Genomic DNA, 18973 nt, shown 5'->3' on the forward strand with positions numbered 1-18973 from the left:
ATAGACGGAATCCATAGCATGGAGGCTGGTTTCCTCGATGTGCTGAGCTGTATCCACAACTATTTATAATTTTTTGCAGTCTTGGGAATATCATTTGCCATTCCAAGCTGAGATGCATCCGGATAGGACTCTTTCTATGGTGCATCATTAAAAGTTGGTAAGAGTCTAAGATGCCGAATTTCTTTAGCCTCTTCAGGAAGTCAAGGAATTGGTGCACTTTCTTGGCAATGGTTGGTCCAAGGCAGCCTATTAGTGATGTCCATTCCTTGGATCTTGAAGCTTTCAATCCACTGAATCTCAGCACCATTGATGTAAACAAAAGCAATGTTCCTTGGTACAACTTTGGAGATAGTAGTAATGCTACAATTTTTATTGTACTGCAATAGTTGTTTTTACTGAATGACAGGAATACTGAAAGTAACCAATCAATCCTTTACTTCCAGCTTCTCCTCAGCTGAAGGCACTGGCTGTTGCCAGGCTAATGGACGCTAGATAAAGATTTTCATTTGATTGCTCACATTCAATCTGCTTGTGAATGAGACTACACAGTACACTGGTGAATTATCCAGCACTGTTCCAGGAGATTCTTCCAATTTCTTTCAACTTTAAACAGTCCCTTCTTCCACTTCCCATCGTAATCATCTCTTTCCTTTCCTCTCTACAATCTTTCAGATTAAAATACCTCTTTCCTTTACTTCCATTTATCTTTATTTTTGCTTACCCCTTCCAAACTCGTAAGTTCAATATTTCACTTTCTTAATACTCCCACCCTTTTACATTGCTGGTCTTCAATCCTGAAAATGCGATTGCATGCCACCAAAGCTATTTTGCAATTCAATCAGAAAGAACTAGAAAATTAAAGCTATAAAAAGCCTTGTGACATCTTTGAAAATGACTGAAGTGACTTCTGTGACACAGTAATTCATATCGCCAAAGCTGTCCGACAATCGATAATTCTCCCTTCTTTCTTTTAAATGATTTAAGATTGCTGAAGATTGATTGCTATCCTAGTGCATGGTACCAAAAGAATGATAATTTCTTTGTCTTCTCCTTAATCAGTTATAGGATACTGGCATTCAGTTAATAACAGAAAAAAAAAGGGTGGTGATGCGCAGGTAAGGAGATAAGGTGAGCGAGGGAAATAAAATACACATCTCCTTTATTTAGTACATTAAATAAAGCTTTTGGTCCAGCCAAGCGTATTGTATGAAATAGGAGGTATAGGAAAATTTCCTATCTATTGTTTTTAATAGCATGTTAACAAACTCCAATGGTTGAAAAAAATATTTCAGAAAGGAAGCTGAGAGGAGAGAGTGGGGGTGGGAGGGTGAGAGATCACACACAATTTTTGTCATTAGTTGAAGAAAAGCTAGAACTTTTTCACAACCTCTGTGTGTTTACTTATGAGGCCAACAATTCAGTGTATTCCTACAATTTTGAATGAATTATCAGATCATTGATTCTGAATGCCAAAGTTGTGCAATGACCAAAACAAAATCCCTCACTGCTTAGCAAATACACATGCATCACCAGTGGAGGTTGCTAGATAATCTTCAGAAGTCTAATCATCAAGTGCATACAGCTTCCCAGCATTGCTACCCAGATGCACTAAGGGGCATAAATATCACATTACAATTTCTACATTCTAGTGGCATTATTGTACAAGTAATCAGCAGACTGCAAATTCAAAAATTCAGATAAGGCTGGCTTATATTCTCATGTTAGTGAACACCACAAAAGGGGGATAGGTTGGTGAGAGAGGACAGAGAACACGTCACATTTTCACTTTTTAAGTTTGCATTCACCGAATGTGTCAAGAAATTTTTAGCAAATGTTTTACAGACTGCTGGCTGGGATGCAGGACTAATATATGAAGGGAAGTTGGGTTGATTAGGCTTAAATTTACTGCCGTTTAGAAGAATGACATTGTCTCACAGAAAGTCATAACATTCTAACAGGACTAAACTGTCTAAATGCAGAAAGGATCATCTCAATAGCTGGTGCTCTGCCTCAGGATATTTGGAATCAATGTCAGGAGAATTTCTTTCACCTGGAGTATGTGAACCAGTAGAACTCTCTACGACAGAAAGCAATGGAGGTCAAAATGTTGAGTATAATCAGAAAGGAGGCAGATATATTCCTCAATGCTCTCTGTAAAGGATCAAGGGAAGTGGGGAGGAAGAGGAACAGGTATGGAAGTACACTGATCTTACAGAAGTAGGTCATAAACAAAGGCCTAATTTATGGCCTAATTTTCTTCCTATGTGCAATGTTGATTCATTTCTACAACGTTAAACAAATTTATAAGATGCAGCAGTTGACCATTTAGCCCCTCCTGTCTGCTCCATTGTTCACTATGCTTTCCTTTGTGTACCTTCTTCTGTTAACCCATATCCTTTATGGTCAAAAAGTATCTCTCTTGAATATTCTCAATGGACTGAATATACACAGCCCTCTTGGGCAAAGAACTCCAAATTTTTACTGCCCTGTGGGTTCATCTCAACATTCACCTGGAAGAACTCAGTGTTTCTGAAATGTCTTCCTTCTTCCTTATCCATTGGTTTTATGGAGAGACATCGCTCATGTCCTCCAACATTCCTTAACTTCCAGTTCCCTGGTTCCAACCTCAATCAAGCAAGTCTTAGGTCCCACCACTTCCTTCCTGAACAAAGTTCTGACTAGTTCCCCTCAGCTAACACTCTCAACTGCTTATCCTTACCCAACAACTTCTCTTTTGAAGATCAAAGAGGGGGCCATGGGCATTTCAATGGGCTCTTTCTATGCCTAACTTCATTGACTAAGAGGAATAATCCTCCTTCCAAATATTTGACACCTTACCCAACCCCCCCATTAATTCTCCGCTACACCCACAACTACATCAGTGCTGTATCCTGCATTCACATGGAACATGATTTCCTAAACTTTTGCCACCAACTGTTATCCTGCCCTCAATTTAATCTGGACTATCTGAAATGCCTGACACTTCTCTTATATTTCTGGATCCATCTCTGTGAGAAGACAGACGTACTGCTGAAATAAATATAAATTCCACCAACTCCCAAGCTACCTCAGCTTTGTCCTTTCCTAGCCCGCATCCTGGTAGGAATGCATCTACTTCTCTTAATTTTTCTGCCTCTGGCTGATCCTTCATCAACATAGATTTGGTGCACATGCAGGTCGATGGGATTAGGCAGAATAGTTTGGAATAATAGTTTTGGGCCTGTTTCTTTGTTGTAGTGTCTATGACTCTAAGGCCTTTTTGCTCCAGGACTTTGGAAGTGTTCTCCTTTCTGATACATGACCACCCCTCTACCATAGTTGTCAGAGCCCTCACACACATTTCCTCCATTCCTTGTATGTTTATTCTCATCTTCCCACTCTTCACAGACAAAACTGCAATTAAAATGTCTTAATCCTCATCTTTCACCTCACCCCTCGCCATTTCCACCAGCTCCAACTCAATCTCACCGCCAGTCACATATTCTTCCTGCCCTCACCCTTTCTGATTCCTACAGAAACCACTCTCTTCATAACACACCCTGGTAGGCAGATCTGTCCTCACGAATCCCTCCCCTTCAGTTGGCAGCTTACCTGCTGAGTTCTTCCAGTATTCTGCATTTTTGTTCCAGATTCCAGCTTATGTGGTCTCTTGTCTACAGCTACGAATATTTCATTCCTTGCATATCTGTTCTCAGCTCCTCACCTCCCACTCGGATCAAGGACAGGGTTCGACTCATCCTTCCCTTCCACCCAACCAGTGTCATTTCCATTACCACAAAACTCATCTTCCTCTCTCTGTTCAGTATTTCAAAGATACCTTTTCAACCTTAAGGTCCAAGATTCATTTTCCATCTACATCAGGGGTTCTCAACCTTATTTATGCCAGGGACCAATATGATTAAGCAAGGGGTGTGTGGATCCCAGGTTGGGAACCCCTGATCTACATTAACACCCAATGGCTTTCTCATGCAAACGCTCATGTAATTTCAAAACAATTAAGACCTGCCCATTTAAAGACTTCCCTTGCCAACAGTCAGACACCCAAACTCTGCTTCTTGGTTAATCAGTGATTCACTTGCTTAATCATATACAGAACAGCTCCATTCAATTCTCAGTGATGATACTCAGCTTCCAGCTGCATGTCAGTCTAATTCTCCGCCTTACTCCCACGCTGATCTATGTACTTGACCTCTAGACTTTTTCAATAAGGCTTAATGAAAATTGAAAGTATAGCATTTCATCTCTAAATGCATAACAACTTTCAAGACCCAAAATTTTAGATAAGCTGCCTTTCCAGTTTGTACCAGAACTTGCCAGCTCTGATGATTAATCATCAACCTGTAAAGTTAATTCATTTTTTCTCTCCACAAGGGTCTCCTGACCCATGTTCTCTTTCAATTTAGATTTCCAGCAACTGTAGTTTTGTTATCACTCCAATTTTTTTCCTCCTCTCCCCAGTATCTTTCCATTCAGATCTCTTCTAAACAAATCAACTGTGATCTACAAGCTATCACTGTCACCTCTCAGTCAAGTCACCATCACTCTGTGACATAATTCAGTCTTTCCTCGTCTCCACCTGTCGTAGACATTTTCTTTGTTCTCTCTTCCCCTTTCTCCGCAACTGAAACCTGTTTGATCTCTAACATTTCTCAGTTCCAATGAAAGGTCATCAACCTCAAACAGTCATGCTGCCTGACTACAGAATATTGGCAATACATAGCTTTTATGGAACTGTAGAAATTTATTGGCTCAGATGGGCTATGTGGTCATGATTAACCATTTTCAACTTGTGATTAAGGAGATAGAAGATAGGAAAATATATGGCATCTCATCACTAGTACTGTGTAGCAGCTGATTACTAAAAAATACTTTCTCATCCATGCGGTGTTGCAGTTAATACATAATTAAAACTACAGTAAACTGAACAATTAAATCTGTGTACAGATCATAGTGTGAACTCAACACCACATTAGAGTAGCTTGTATTATTTATGTGTTAAAGATAGAGCATTACATAGTAGTAATACATCTTGTAAATACTGTAAAGACAATTTATTAACACAACCTCTGTTCATTTCAAAACACTATACAGCTAATTAAGTACTTTTGAAAAGTACCTATTAACTATTCAAATGTAGAATACTAAAGCATCTGTTGATAATTAATGCATACCAATAAAAAGGCAGAATTTACAAATAATGCTCTCAGTAGTTTGATTCATTAAATTAGGCATCAAATGTGCAATGCTACTCCTATACATAAATTGCTTTGATTTAGAATACATTTTTAGAAGTTAAGATAACTTGGCATTTTAAGTCAGTTTTTAGACTACTCGTGGGTTTGAGGAAAGCAATCCATTTCCAGAGTTATTATAACAATTCGAGTCATTCCCAACTTACTGCCAATTGCATGTGTAAACATGGCAAAGACTGAGAGAGAAAGGTGGAAAAGAATAAATTATAGTTTAATTAAAGGCTTGTTCTTTAACTGCAGACACACACAAAAGATAACATCATACAGAAACAAATTTATGAAAAACTTCAAAATTACATTTACACAAATCATTATGAAGACAGGTATAAATGGCAGCTACTATGCAGTTAGAAATCTTACCTTCCCACTAGCCACCAGTGAAAGTGCCAACTGATACCACAGGTGGAATTCATCAAATGCAAACTTCATTGCTCGTTCTAAACACTGAGGAAAGAAACATTTTAACATGAGGTTTGTGCTTGACAGGTCAGACAAAGCATATTGATAAGAATACCACACTCTCGACTTGACTATTACATATCACAGCTTAGAACACTGTTCACACACAGTGTCTGCTGCTCTGATAACGGTTTGGTTTACTTCAGCAGTCCACAGCTCATTCTTCGTTTCACATTATAATCATGCCATCTGCTGGGCAGTTTCCTGAACTTGCAAATTAAACGCTAGATTAGGAAATGATGACTGCATAACTGGAATTAGGCTAAAATTCCATTAAACCAGTCTAGAGAAATCCAAGCCATAAAATTATCCTTAGTAACATTTTCAAGAGTGAAATAAATGACATATGTGCCATGATCATCATGACAACTGCTTTGCCCTAGGCCACAAGAAACTGCAGAAAGCTGCAGGCACAGCTTAGAGAAACCAGCCTGCCCTCCCTCCATGTGTCTGTACTTCTTGCTGTCTCAGTAAAGAAGCTAGCACAATCAAAAATCCTCTGGACATTCTCCCTTTTCTCCTCTCCTGTCTGAAAGCATGTACCACCGGCCCCAATGACAACTTCTGCCCTGCGATTGTAAGATTATTGAATGGTTCCCTAACACGATATGATGAATTCTAGACCTCAAAATCTACTTTGTCATGGTCTTACACTTTGTTTACCTGCATTGTATTCTCTCGGTAGCTGTTGCACTTTATTCCACATTAGATTATTTCGTACCTTGTACTACCTTGATGTACTGTGCAATGAATTGATCCTCATGAAGGATATGCAAGACGAGCTTTTCACTGTACCTCAGTACGTATGACAATAATAAACCAATTCGCATTGCATTCCCTACCTAAATCTGTACGTGGCTGCCAAATGAAGCAGATAAAGAGCCGATCATACAGGACAAAAATGTTTTCCATCGTTTACTGTATTTGCTCATACACACACATTTCCCCAAGACAAGGTGTTGACTGTTTAACCAAACCATACTGTAATAAGAATACACTACACTAGTCACCAAGAACCAATCTTTATCAAGCGACCCACAACCACCTCATGGCCCATATCCTGAAGGAATATCATCTGGAAATTTAACGCTATTTTAGCTGACAGTTTTTTTTAAACTAGCAATCACACTCATTAGCATGAGAATCATAAAACATAAATATATTTCAGATTAGGTCAATGGGATATCCTTTAGCAGTCACAAACTGTTTTAAAGCAATCCAAAGTACTTGGATTTGAATTTTCTTCCCAATGGTTATATCAGTTTGAGGATAATTAACAGAATTGTATTTGGCACTGGCCTGCAACTTCACAGACATATTTGGGTTGAGTGTCTGAGGTACAGTATTGGAGCAGAGCGAAAGTATCAATAAAATTATATTTCATTGCACTGCCATCCAGCATGGCTATGAATCCAGAAGCAGGCAACTTCACAGAACACGTGAGGTTAGATAGATAGATAGATAGATACTTTATTCATCCTCATGGGGAAATTCAACATTTTTTCCAATGTCCCATACACTTATTGTAGCAAAACTAATTACATACAATACTTAACTCAGTAAAAGTATGATATGCATCTAAAATCACCCTCTCAAAAAGCATTAATAAATAGCTTTTAAAAAGTTCTTAAGTAGTTTACTTAAATACATTAAGTCCTAACCCTGGCACTTTAACATATCTTACTCCTGGCGGTTGAATTGTAAAGCCGAATGGCATTGGGGAGTATTGATCTCTTCATCCTGTCTGAGGAGCATTGCATCGATAGCAACCTGTCGCCGAAACTGCTTCTCTGTCTCTGGATGGTGCTATGTAGAGGATGTTCAGGGTTTTCCATGATTGACCGTAGCTTACTCAGCGCCCTTCGCTCTGCTACCGATGTTAAACTCTCCAGTACTTTGCCCACGACAGAGCCCGCCTTCCTTACCAGCTTATTAAGACGTGAGGTGTCCCTCTTCTTACTTGTCTCTTGGTTACAGACAAACCAAGTCTGGGCTAGTGAAGCTCATCTGAACTCTTAGCTAACTATAACGTCTGAAATGGAGACTGTGAATTGGCACCCGTACGTTAATAATTACAGGCATAGCTTAAGCAATTTCCTGTATTTAATATAAAAAACCAAGATGATGATGTATATGAAATATAAAATGTAATTTATTGCGGAAGTTTAAAATATGACTACCCAGTATTACTTACTAGGTAACATGCAAATAGTTTGATTTAAACGTGGCAATTCTCTCTGATTTGAAACAGCATATTTTCCCCCGCAGGCAGTGATAGTCACAGAATAAATACTACAGCATAGAAACAGGACCATCTGCCCATCTAGTCCATGCCGAACCAGTAATCTGACTAGTCCCGTTGGCCTGCACCCGGCTCATAGCCCTCCAAACCGCTCCCATTCCTATACCTATCCTAATTTCTCTTAATATGTTGAAATCAAACCCTCATCCAAAACTTGTTCCCCACTCCCACCAACCTCTGAGTGAAGTACCCCCTCATGTTCCCCTTAAACATTTCACCTTTCACCCTTAACCAATGACCTCTAGTTGTAGTCTCACACAACCTCAGTGTATCTATACCATTCATAATTCTGTACATTGCTATCAAATCTTCCCTCTATTTTCTACACTCCAGGGAATGTCCCAACCTATTCAACCTTTCCTATAACTCAGGTTCTCAACATCGTTATAAATTTCTTTTGCACTCTTTCAAACTTCTTTACAGCTTTACAGTAGGTGAGTGACCAAAACTACACACAATACTCCAAATTAGGCCTCAACAAAGTCTTAATAAATTTCAACATAACATCACACCTCCTGTACTCTATACATTGATCTATGAAGGTCAATGTGCCTACAGTTTTCTTTACAACCCTATCTAGCTGTGATGCTACTTTCAAGGAATTATGGATCTGTATTCCCAGGTCCTTCTGTTCTACCACGCTCCTCAGCACCCTACCATTCACTGTGCAAGACCCACCACTTATCTGCATTAAATTCCATGTGCCATTCTTCAGCCCGTTCTTCCAGCTGCTTCAGATCCCAGGCAAATTTACAGGTCCAGTTTATCACATGATCATCCAGATTGTTGATATAGATGACAAACAACAAAGGACCCAGTACTGATCCCTGTGGCACACACAGGCCTCCAGAGAAGCAACCATCTACTACCATTCTCTGGCTTCTCCCCTGAAGTTAATGTCTAATACAGTTTGCTACCTCATCTTGAATGCCAAGCAAATAAACCTACTTAACCGGCCTCCCATGAGTGGCCATTTATTGGCCTGTACTCTCTGGAATTTAAAAGAATGCTGGTGCGAGGGGGGTGGATTTTATTGAAGCCTACTGAATGTTGAAAGGACTAGATAAGGTGGATGTGGAGAGGATATTTCCTATGGTGGGGGTATCCAGAACTAGAAGGCACAGCCTCAAAATTGATGACAACCTTTTAGAAAAGAGATAAGGAGTATTTTTTTTTAGCTAGTGAGTAGTTAAGCTGTAGAATGCTCTGCCACAGACGGCAGTGGACACCAAGTCCATGGATATATTTAAAGATGAAGTCGATAGCTTCCTGACTGGTCAGGGCATCAAAGGATATGACAAGAAGGCAGATGTATGGGATTGAGTGGGATCCAGGATCAGCCATGATGGAACAGCGGAGCAGACTCAATGGGCTGAATGATCTAACTCTGCTCCTATGTCTTATGGCCTTGCTGAAGTCCATGTAGACAACATCCACTGCCTAGCCTTCATCAACTTTCCTGGTAACTTCTTTGTAAAAATCCACAAGATTGTTTAGACATGATTTACCACACACAAAGCCATGCTGACCATCCCTAATCAATGTCTATCCAAATACTTCTATATCTGGTCCCTTAGAATACCTTCCAATAAGTTTCCCACTATTGATGTCCGGCTCATCTATAACTTCCTGGCATCTGCTTAACTCCTTTCTTAAAGAATGGAACAACATTAGCTATCTGTCAATCCTCCAGCACTTCACCAGTGGCCAAGGATGTTTTAAATATCTCTGCTAGGGCCTCTGCAATTTCTGCATTTGCCTCCCGCAGGGTCTGAGGGAAACACCTTGTCTGACCCTGGGGATTTATCCACTCTAATTTGCCTCAAAACAGCAAACACCTCCTCCTCTATAATCTGTATAGGGTCTATGACGTTGATGCCGCTTTGCCTCACTTCCAGAGACTCTATGTATACCTCCCTAGTAAATACAGATGCAAAAAATCCATTTACGGGCTTTCTCATCTCTTTCGGCTCCACACATAGATTACCACTTTGATCTTCCAAAGGACAAGTTTTGTCTATTGCTATTCTTTTGATCTTGGTATATCTGTAGAAGTGTTTGGGATGTTCCTTCACCTTGTCTACTAGAGGAACCACATGCCTTCTTTTAGCCTTCCAGATCTCTTTCTAAAGTGTTCTTTTGCACTTCTTATACTCCTCAAGTACCTCATTTGTACCTACGTGCCTATCACTGCTGTGCACCTCCTTTTCCTTAACCAGGGCCTTGAAAACCAAGGTTCCCAAACCTGTTATCCTTGCCTTTTATTCTGACAGGAACATACAAACTGTGTTCTCTTAAAATTTTCTTTTGAAGACCTCCGACTTTTCAAGTATACCTTTGCCAGAAAATAAGCTATCCCAACCCATACTTGCCAGATCCTCTCTGATACCATTAAAATTGGCCTTTCTCCAATTCAGAATCTCAACACGAGGACCAGATCTAGACTTCTCCATAACTATCTTGGAACTAATGTCATTATGATCTCTATATACAAAGTGTTCCCCGACACAAGCTTCTGTCACTTGCCCTGTCTCATTCCCTAATCAGAGATCCAGTATCGCACTTTCACTAGTTGGGACTTCTACATACTAATGGAGAAAACTTTCCTGAACGCATCTGACAAGCTCTATCCCACAGAGTCCTTTTACAGTATTGGAGACCTAGTCAATATTTGGAAAGTTAAAATCACCTACTATCACAACCTTATGTTTCATGCAACAGTCTGCGATCTCTCTGCAAATTTGCTCCCCTAAATCTCACAGACTGGTGGATAGTCTATAATATAATCCCATTAACATGTTCATTCCCACCTCATTCTTCATTTCCACCCTCACTAGACACGCTCTCCATTCTGTCCTGACTGTGCACTGCTGTGACATTTTCCGACTAGTAATGCCACCCTGCCCCCTTTAAGTCCCTCCCGCTCTATCATGTCTAAAACAGAATTGGAAAGAGTGATCATAGTATAATTGGATTTTGTATTCAGATGGAGGATGAAATAGTTAGATCTAAAAACTAGTGTATTATGCTTGAACAAGGGAGACTACAACTGGATGAGGGAGGAATTGGCTAATGTGGATTGGGAGTACAGGTTATTTGCTAGGACAGTTGAGGAACAGTGGAGTACTTTCAAAGAGATTTTTTACAGTGCTCAACAAAAGTATATTCCAGTCAAAAGTAAGGACAGTAAGCGTGGGGAGAGCCAGCCTTGGATAAGTAAGGAAATAAAAGATAGTATCAAATTAAAAGCTCATGTGTACAAAGTCGCAAAGAGTAGTGGGAGACTGGAGGATTGGGAAAACTTTAAAAAGCAACAGGGAACAACTAAACAAGAAATAAGGAAAGGGAAGATAGAGTATGAAAGTAAATTAGCACAAAATATAAAAACAGATAGCAAAAGTTTTTATAAATATATAAAGTGGAAGAGGATGGCTAAAGTCAACGTAGGTCCCTTGGAAGACAAGAAGGGGAAATTGATATTGGGTGATAAGGAAATGGCTGAGGCATTGAATGACTATTTTGTGTCGGTCTTCATGGTGGAGGACACGTCTAATATACCAAAGAAGAAGGACGTTATGAAATGGGAGGTGAGGACCTCGATAAAATCACTGTCACTAAAGAAATAGTGATGAGCAAACTAGAGGGCCTGAAGGTAGCTAAGCCCCCTGGTCGTGATGGGATGCATCCCAGGGTGCTGAAGGAATTGGTGTAAGTTATAGTTGACATGTTGGCAATCATTTACCAAAACTCTCTAGACTCTGGGCAGGTCCCGGCGGACTGAAAGACAGCAAATGTCACGCCACTTTTTAAAAAAGGATGTAGGCAAAAGATGGGCAACTATAGGCCAGTTAGCTTAACATCTGTAGTCGGGAAAATGCTTGAAGCTGTCATTAAGGAAGAAATAGCGAAACATTTAGAAAGGAGTGGTTCCATTAGACAGACGCAGCATGGATTCAGAAAGGGCAGGTCCTGTTTGACAAACGTACTGGAGTTCTTTGAGGACATAATGAGTGCAGTGGATAGAGGGGAACAGGTGGATGTCATATACTTGGATTTCCAGAAGGCGTTCGATAAGGTGCCGCACAAGAGACTTAATAAATAAGATGCGGATGCATGGAGTCAGAGTAAGTGTATTGACATGGATAGTGGATTGGTTAACCGATGGAAGGCAGAGAGTTGGTATAAATGGGTGTTGCTCCGGTTGGCGGTCTGTGGTGAGTGGGGTGCTGCAGGGGTTGGTGCTGGGCCCGCAGCTGTTTACCATTTACATTGATGATTTGGAAGAGGGGACTGAGTGTAGCGTAGCAAAATTTGCTGATGACACTAAACTGAGTAGAAAAGCAAATTGTACAGAGGATGTGGAGAGTCTGCAGAGGGATATAGATAGGTTAAGTGAGTGGGCCAAGGTCTGGCAGATGGAACACAATGTTGGTAAATATGAGATCATCCACTTTGGAAGGAATAATAGCAGATTATTATTTAAATGGTGAAAGATTGCAGCATGCTATTGTGCAGAGGGACTTGGGAGTGCTTGTTCATGAATCGCAAAAAGTTAGCTTGCAGGTACAACAGGTTATTAAGGCAAATGGAATGTTGGCCTTCATTGCTAGAGGGATTGAATTCAAGATCAGGGAGGTCATGCTGCAACTATACAGGGTACCGGTGAGGCCACACCTGGAGTACTGTGTGCAGTTCTGGTCTCCATACTTGAGGAAGGATATACTGGCTTTGGAGGCAGTGCAGAGGAGGTTCACCAGGTTGATTCCAGGGATGAAGGGGTTAACCCATGAGGAAAGATTGAGTCGCCTGGGACTACACTCTCTGGAATTCAGAAGAATGAGAGGGGATCTTGTAGAAATATACAAAATTTTGAAAGGGATAGGTAAGATAGAAGTAGGAAAGTTGTTTCCATTGGTAGGTGAGACTAGAACTAGGGGACATTGCCTGAAGATTCAGGGGAGAAGATTTAGGATGGAGATGAGGAGAAACTGTTTTTCCCAGAGAGTGGTGAATCTGTGTAAGGGAATTAAGGGATAAGGGGAAAAGGCAGGTAGATGGAGCTGAGTTTATGGACAGATCAGCCATGATCTTATTGAATGGCGGGGCGGACTCATTGGGCCGGATGGCCTACTCCTGCTCCTATTTCTTATGTTCTTACGTAGAACCCCAGAACATTGAGCTGCTAATTCTACCCCTCCCAAATCCAAGCCTCACTAATGACCTAAATGTCATAATTCCACATGCTCATCCATGCCTGAAGTTCATCCACTTTTCCTACAATATTGCTTGCAATTAAATATATGGAGCTCAGAACATTTGTCCCACCATGCTCAATCTTTCGATTCATGACTTTGTATGTAAGCTTAACAACAACCTTCTCCACAAGCACTCCACCGTCTGTTTTGGCACTCTGGTTCCCATCCCCTGCAACTTGAATTTAACACCCCCCCCCCTTTCTTGTCATGCAGCGTTAGCAAACCTCCCACTAGGATATTAGTCCTCCTGCAGTTCAGGTGCAAACTGTCCTATCTGTACAGGTGCCACCTTCTTTGGAAGACGGCCCAATAATCCAAAGATCTGTAGCCCTCCCTCTGTACCAACTCCTTAGCCACAGGTTAAATTGTATGATCTTCCTACTTCTGGTATCACTGCTATGTGACACAGGTAGAAATTCTGAGATCACAATATTGAGTTCCTGTCCTTTAACGTAGCACCCAATTCCCTGAATTCATTTTACAAGACCTTATCACCCCTCCTACCCATGTCACTGATACCAACATGGACCGTGACTTCTGGCTTCTCACCCTCCCATTTAAGAATGCTGTGGATTCGAGATGTCCCTGACTCTGGCATCCAGGAGGCAACATTCCATCTGGGAATCTTGTTCTCTTCCACAGAACTGCCTTTCTGCTCCCCTAACCAGCAAAGCCCCTATCACTACAGCTTGCCTCTTTTCCCCCTTAGATTCAGAGCCACAGAACTAAACTCAGTGCCAGAGACCTGACCACTGTGGCTTTCCTCTGCTAGGACATTCCCTCCAACAGTATCCAAAGTTGATGTTGAAGGAAATGGCCACAGGGATACTTGCACTGGTTACCCATCCCCTTTCTCCTTCCTAACAGTCACCCAGTTACCTGTGTCCTGAATCTTGGATGTAACTACCTCCCTTAATGTCCTGTCTACCAACCCCTCAGCCTCCCAAATGTTCCAGAGTTCATCCAGTTCCAGCTCAAACTCCTTAACACGGTCTGTTAGATGCTGCAGCTCGATGCACTTCTCGCTGGTGTAGTCATCAGGGATACTGGAGTTCTCCCTGCCTTCTCACATCCTGCAAGAAGATTCCACTATCCTGCCTGGTATGCCCACTGCTCTACGTGCGCAATAAGAAACTCAAAAATAAATAATGAAAAAAAATCTTCTCTAACTCTGCAATAAAGTTATCAGTTCTTTGGTGAATTTGTTATCACGGGTGTGAAGTGTCCTTCAGCACCCTGCATTTCACTGCCTGTTAACTTTATCTACTGCACAGCGACATAATGAAACAAACCTCTGTGTTCACCCATTTCCAGCAGGTGTCACCAGACAGCGGCTAGGAGAATAAGCCTTTGCTGATTTTCCCGTTCAGCTCAAGTTCTGCAACTTCAGGAACAGTAGCCTAGCCGTTAAGTTACAGGAAACATAATTCTACTGCTTGTAACTGAATTGGGCCCATTTCAAATAACCTGCTTCTCTTCCAGGCATTCAGTTATGTATAATAGACAATTGACAAGTACATTTTACCATTTATCCCACGTAGAATTACCTTTATTGAGTGGGCATAGTGATTAGGTTTTTTGCTGTGTTAGCAGCAAGAGTTCTGGGACTGTTTAAATTAAATTCCATTCCATCAGGTGAATCTGGCACTGGGAAATCTGGCTCTGAGATGGTAACAATGAAACTTCTCTACTGTGATTTAAAGCCCATCTGTTTCACTAATGTACAACACACACAAAATGCTGGAGGAATTCAGCAGGCTAGGCAGCATCTGCGGGAAAAAGGAGTTGAACGTTTCGGGCGAGACCCTTCAGCAGGACTGGAGAATCAAAGATTAATAGATTTAAAAGGCGCGGCAGGGGAGAAAGAACCACCAGGCAATAGGTGACACCGAGAGGGGGAGGGATGAAGTACATAGCTGGGATGAAAGAGATACAGGGGAGCCTGTTAGGTGGGGATAGAAGGCCATGGACGAAATAAAGGGGGGAGGAGCACCAGAGGGAGGCGATGAGCAGGCAAGATGAGGTGAGAGAGGAAAAAGGGGTTGGAGAATGGTGAGGAAGAGGGGGCGGGTGTGGACATTATCAGAAGTGTGAGAAATCAGGTTGGAGGGTACCCAGACAGAATATAAGGTGTTGTTACTCCAACCTGAGTGTGGCCTCATCACTAACATCATTCTTTATCAGCTTTGGCCTCTAGGTGACCCTGTGGTTGGCTTAAGGCAGCAGCAATTAAAGATGTATAATAAATACTTCCATTTCCAACAACGTCGTATTGTGTGAATAAACAAGCTTTTAAAAAATTCTTGGTTACTATTTTGGCTCTAACAACTAAGGCATCATTGTTTGAATGAAAATCATGTTCCTGAAAATGGAAACAGAGGCTGAAACAATAACAACATAGGGAAAGAAAACTTCAGGGTTTTTTTTAATAGAGACATAAAGTATTAGTAAAGGGGAATTGTAATTTACTGCAAATTTACATAACTCTATACATAGAACTGAAAGGTGAGAGCATCAAAAACTATTAACCAGCATTAAAAATATTGTAAGAAAACAGAAACAATAGCTAGAAGGAAAGACAAACTATTTCTGAATTCTATTGGAAAAAAATCTTTAAAATTATCAATAAGTATAATGGATGGGTATGGTGAAAACATTTCCAACTGTGAGTGCATTCAGAATTGTAGAATAATAATATGCTTGCCATTAACAAATCAAATAAGGCCGGTACAAGCATTGCCTCTCAATGTCAGAGAAACATTGATCGCATTGTTGGTTTTTGCACATCCACTCTGTGATTGTGTTTGTTTCCTCTGGAAGCTTAGGTGTCTTTTCACATTCCATAGATGTGTTGGGAGAGAGAAAAAGCATTTTAAAAGTTGACAAATGTATATGAATTAGAATAGGATGAGGTGTATAGTAATGATAACCATGGGCAGTTAGGAAGGATGTCTTGTAATTTCAGTGTCATTTTATGTAATATAATTAACACAGGCTTGCAGTTGTCCTCATGCTAGAATTTAACAAATTTCACAACAATTATTTAGCAACTTAATTATCTTTTGTGCAAAAGAACAGAGCAACTATTCACATGCATAAAATGCTCTCAAAATCATCACAGGGCAAATGGCACATTCAGGAGATTGCTTCCTGTCAACATGTGGCTAAAAATGGATTGCTCTGAAGATGTATTACACGCTAAACAACAAATATCAGCTGGGTGTCTTGCCATAGAACATCTGATTCACTGTTACAGCTCTGAACAATAAAGCCATCAGTGAGGAGCAAAAGATTAAATAAAACATGAAAAACCAGGCTTGGAAGAGAGAAAAAAAACAAAAATCAGCTTTCTGGTTACTGAAGACCATTGATAATTGAAGATGTTGGTTGTCACCTGATTGCAAGGATCTCACAGCTTTTCATATCTTTAAGGCATGTGACGAAACAGATTCAATTGAAATGGGTATTTTATAAGTTGAAATTATTTTAAGATCTCTTCCCTATTTCAGTACACTCATTATTTCTAGATATGCTTGCGCATTGTCATTGATAACTACAGAACAGTCACAAAAAGAAATTTATTTTTAAAATGGTGAGGTAAATTCTTCTTCTTCTGCTTCTTGCTGATTGTAAAGGGTCCACAAAATGGGTCTGCATCATTTCAATCTACAGTTTGTTGAGTAGCCATCCATGACATAACAATTTATTGTGCTAAATTGTAATCTTCTCTGCTAGGTTTTGATTGAAAGATGGATCATTTCTTTTACATTTCAATAAAACGGTTCCTTGGATTTTACATAAATTACCTATCAAGCTTGCATCTTCAAAAACCTTCATAATCTTACAGTAATAGCACAGAATAATTTAACTTCACTAAGCCCACACATGTACCACAACACTCGATTGACTAAAATTAAATTAACTAACAAGTATAATAATGGGTTAAGAAAATTAATGAAGGCAGGGCTGCAGATGTTGCCTATATAGACATTAATAAAGCCATTTGACAAGGTCCTGCATGGTGAGCTGATCCAGAAAGTTAAGACATATGGGGTCCAAGACAGGTTTGCTTATTGAATCCAAAATCGAATTAGTGATAGGAAGCAGAGGGAGTGAGAGATGGCTGAATTCTTGATTGCCAGTCTGTAACTAATGATGTGCGACAGGGATTGGAGCTGGTACACTTGCTGTTTGCAATTATATACATATTAAGTTTGCGTAACTCACTGCTAGAGGAGATGGTGGCATCAGATACAATCACTGTATTCAAGAGATGTTTAAAAGGCGCTTGAGCAGACGAGGCATAGAAGGATATCATTCTAATACAAGCAACAGAGATTAGGCAAAAAGATTGGCTCGGACATTAAGATGGTCCCTTTGGCTCACCATGTCCAAGCCAATCTTTCTGCCCATCTACACTAGTCTCATTTGCTTTATTAGAATTTTTGTACAATTCTGTGACTCTAATATTTGTCTCTCACAAAATTAACTCTTACTCAGACTAAGAAATGATACTTTGGCAAGTTTGAGGATGCACATCATTGAGATATGATGCTCTTTCAAAGTGAATAATCTTTCTTTTTTTCTTCATTCTACATATCACTGAATCACATCAAAGTAGCATGAATTTAAAAGGTCACAGGTTGTTTACACTAACCTTCCAGCTTTTCTTTATTTACTCAAATAATATAGATACCTTTGCAGAGCAACCATCTGTTGTCTATCCCCACTTTTTCCTAAACTGAGAAGGAAGCTGCATTGACTACATTAGACACCTGTAGGCCCAAATGACAGATTTCACTCCCATCTGAATTTTTACTGACAATCCAGTAGCTTTATAGTGCTCATCATGAGAATAGCTTTTTTTAAATTCCATTTTTTAATTATTTGAATTCAAATTCCCCAGTTATCATACTCATCCAGGATTCATCTTTGTATGCTGCAGTTGTTACCAACTTCATTAAAACCCGTTTGGATGTGTGTGTGCCTACAAAGACTTGCTGTACATTCCCAAACCAAAAGCCATGGATGAACCAGGAGGCTGGTTCTGAAGGCTAGATCTGTGGCATTCAAGTCTGGCAACCCAGGCCTGTACCAGAAAACCAGGTATGATTTCTGGAGGGCTATTTCAAGGGCAAAGAGACACTTTTGAATGAGGTTGGAGACGACATCGGATGCACGGCAACTCTGGCGGGGTTTGCAGGACATTAATTCCTACAAAGCAAAACCCAATAGCATGAATGGCAGCGATGCTTCACTACCAGATGAACTTAACGCTTCCTATGCACGCTTGGAAAAGGAGAACACAACTACAGCTGTGAAAATTCCTGCTGCACCTGATGACCCTGTGATCTCTGTCAGAGGCCGATGAACCCTCGCAAAGCAGAAGGTCCCGATGGAGTACCTAGTAAGGCTCTGAAAACCTGTGCCAATCAGCTAGTGGGAGTATTCAAGGACATTTTCAACCTCTCACTGCTATGGCAGAAGTTCCCACTTGCTTCAAAAGGCAACAATTATACCAGTGCCTAAGAAGAATGATGTGGGCTGCCTAAATGACTGTTGCCCGGTAGCACTCACATCAACAGCGATGAAATGCTTTGAGAGGTTGGTCACGACTAGACTGAACTCCTCCTGCCTCAGCATGGACCTAGACCCATTGCAATTTGCCTATTGCCACAATGGGTCAACAGCAGACACAATCTCAA

General features: G+C 40.5%; 1 protein-coding gene across 6 annotated transcripts in view; it reads right to left on the bottom strand.

Annotated features, from left to right (window-relative positions):
• Window positions 1-18973, bottom strand: part of LOC140730350 (tetratricopeptide repeat protein 7A-like) — a 260040-nt gene that overhangs the window by 166823 nt on the left and 74244 nt on the right. For all 6 annotated transcript variants that reach the window (XM_073050646.1, XM_073050642.1, XM_073050644.1 and 3 more), the window contains one exon: window positions 5613-5696. In XM_073050646.1, the coding sequence (XP_072906747.1) occupies window positions 5613-5696 (84 nt within the window). The remainder of the gene's footprint in view (window positions 1-5612; window positions 5697-18973) is intronic.

This window comes from Hemitrygon akajei, chromosome 7 (genome assembly GCF_048418815.1).
Source record: "Hemitrygon akajei chromosome 7, sHemAka1.3, whole genome shotgun sequence".
Classification (NCBI taxonomy): domain Eukaryota; kingdom Metazoa; phylum Chordata; class Chondrichthyes; order Myliobatiformes; family Dasyatidae; genus Hemitrygon; species Hemitrygon akajei.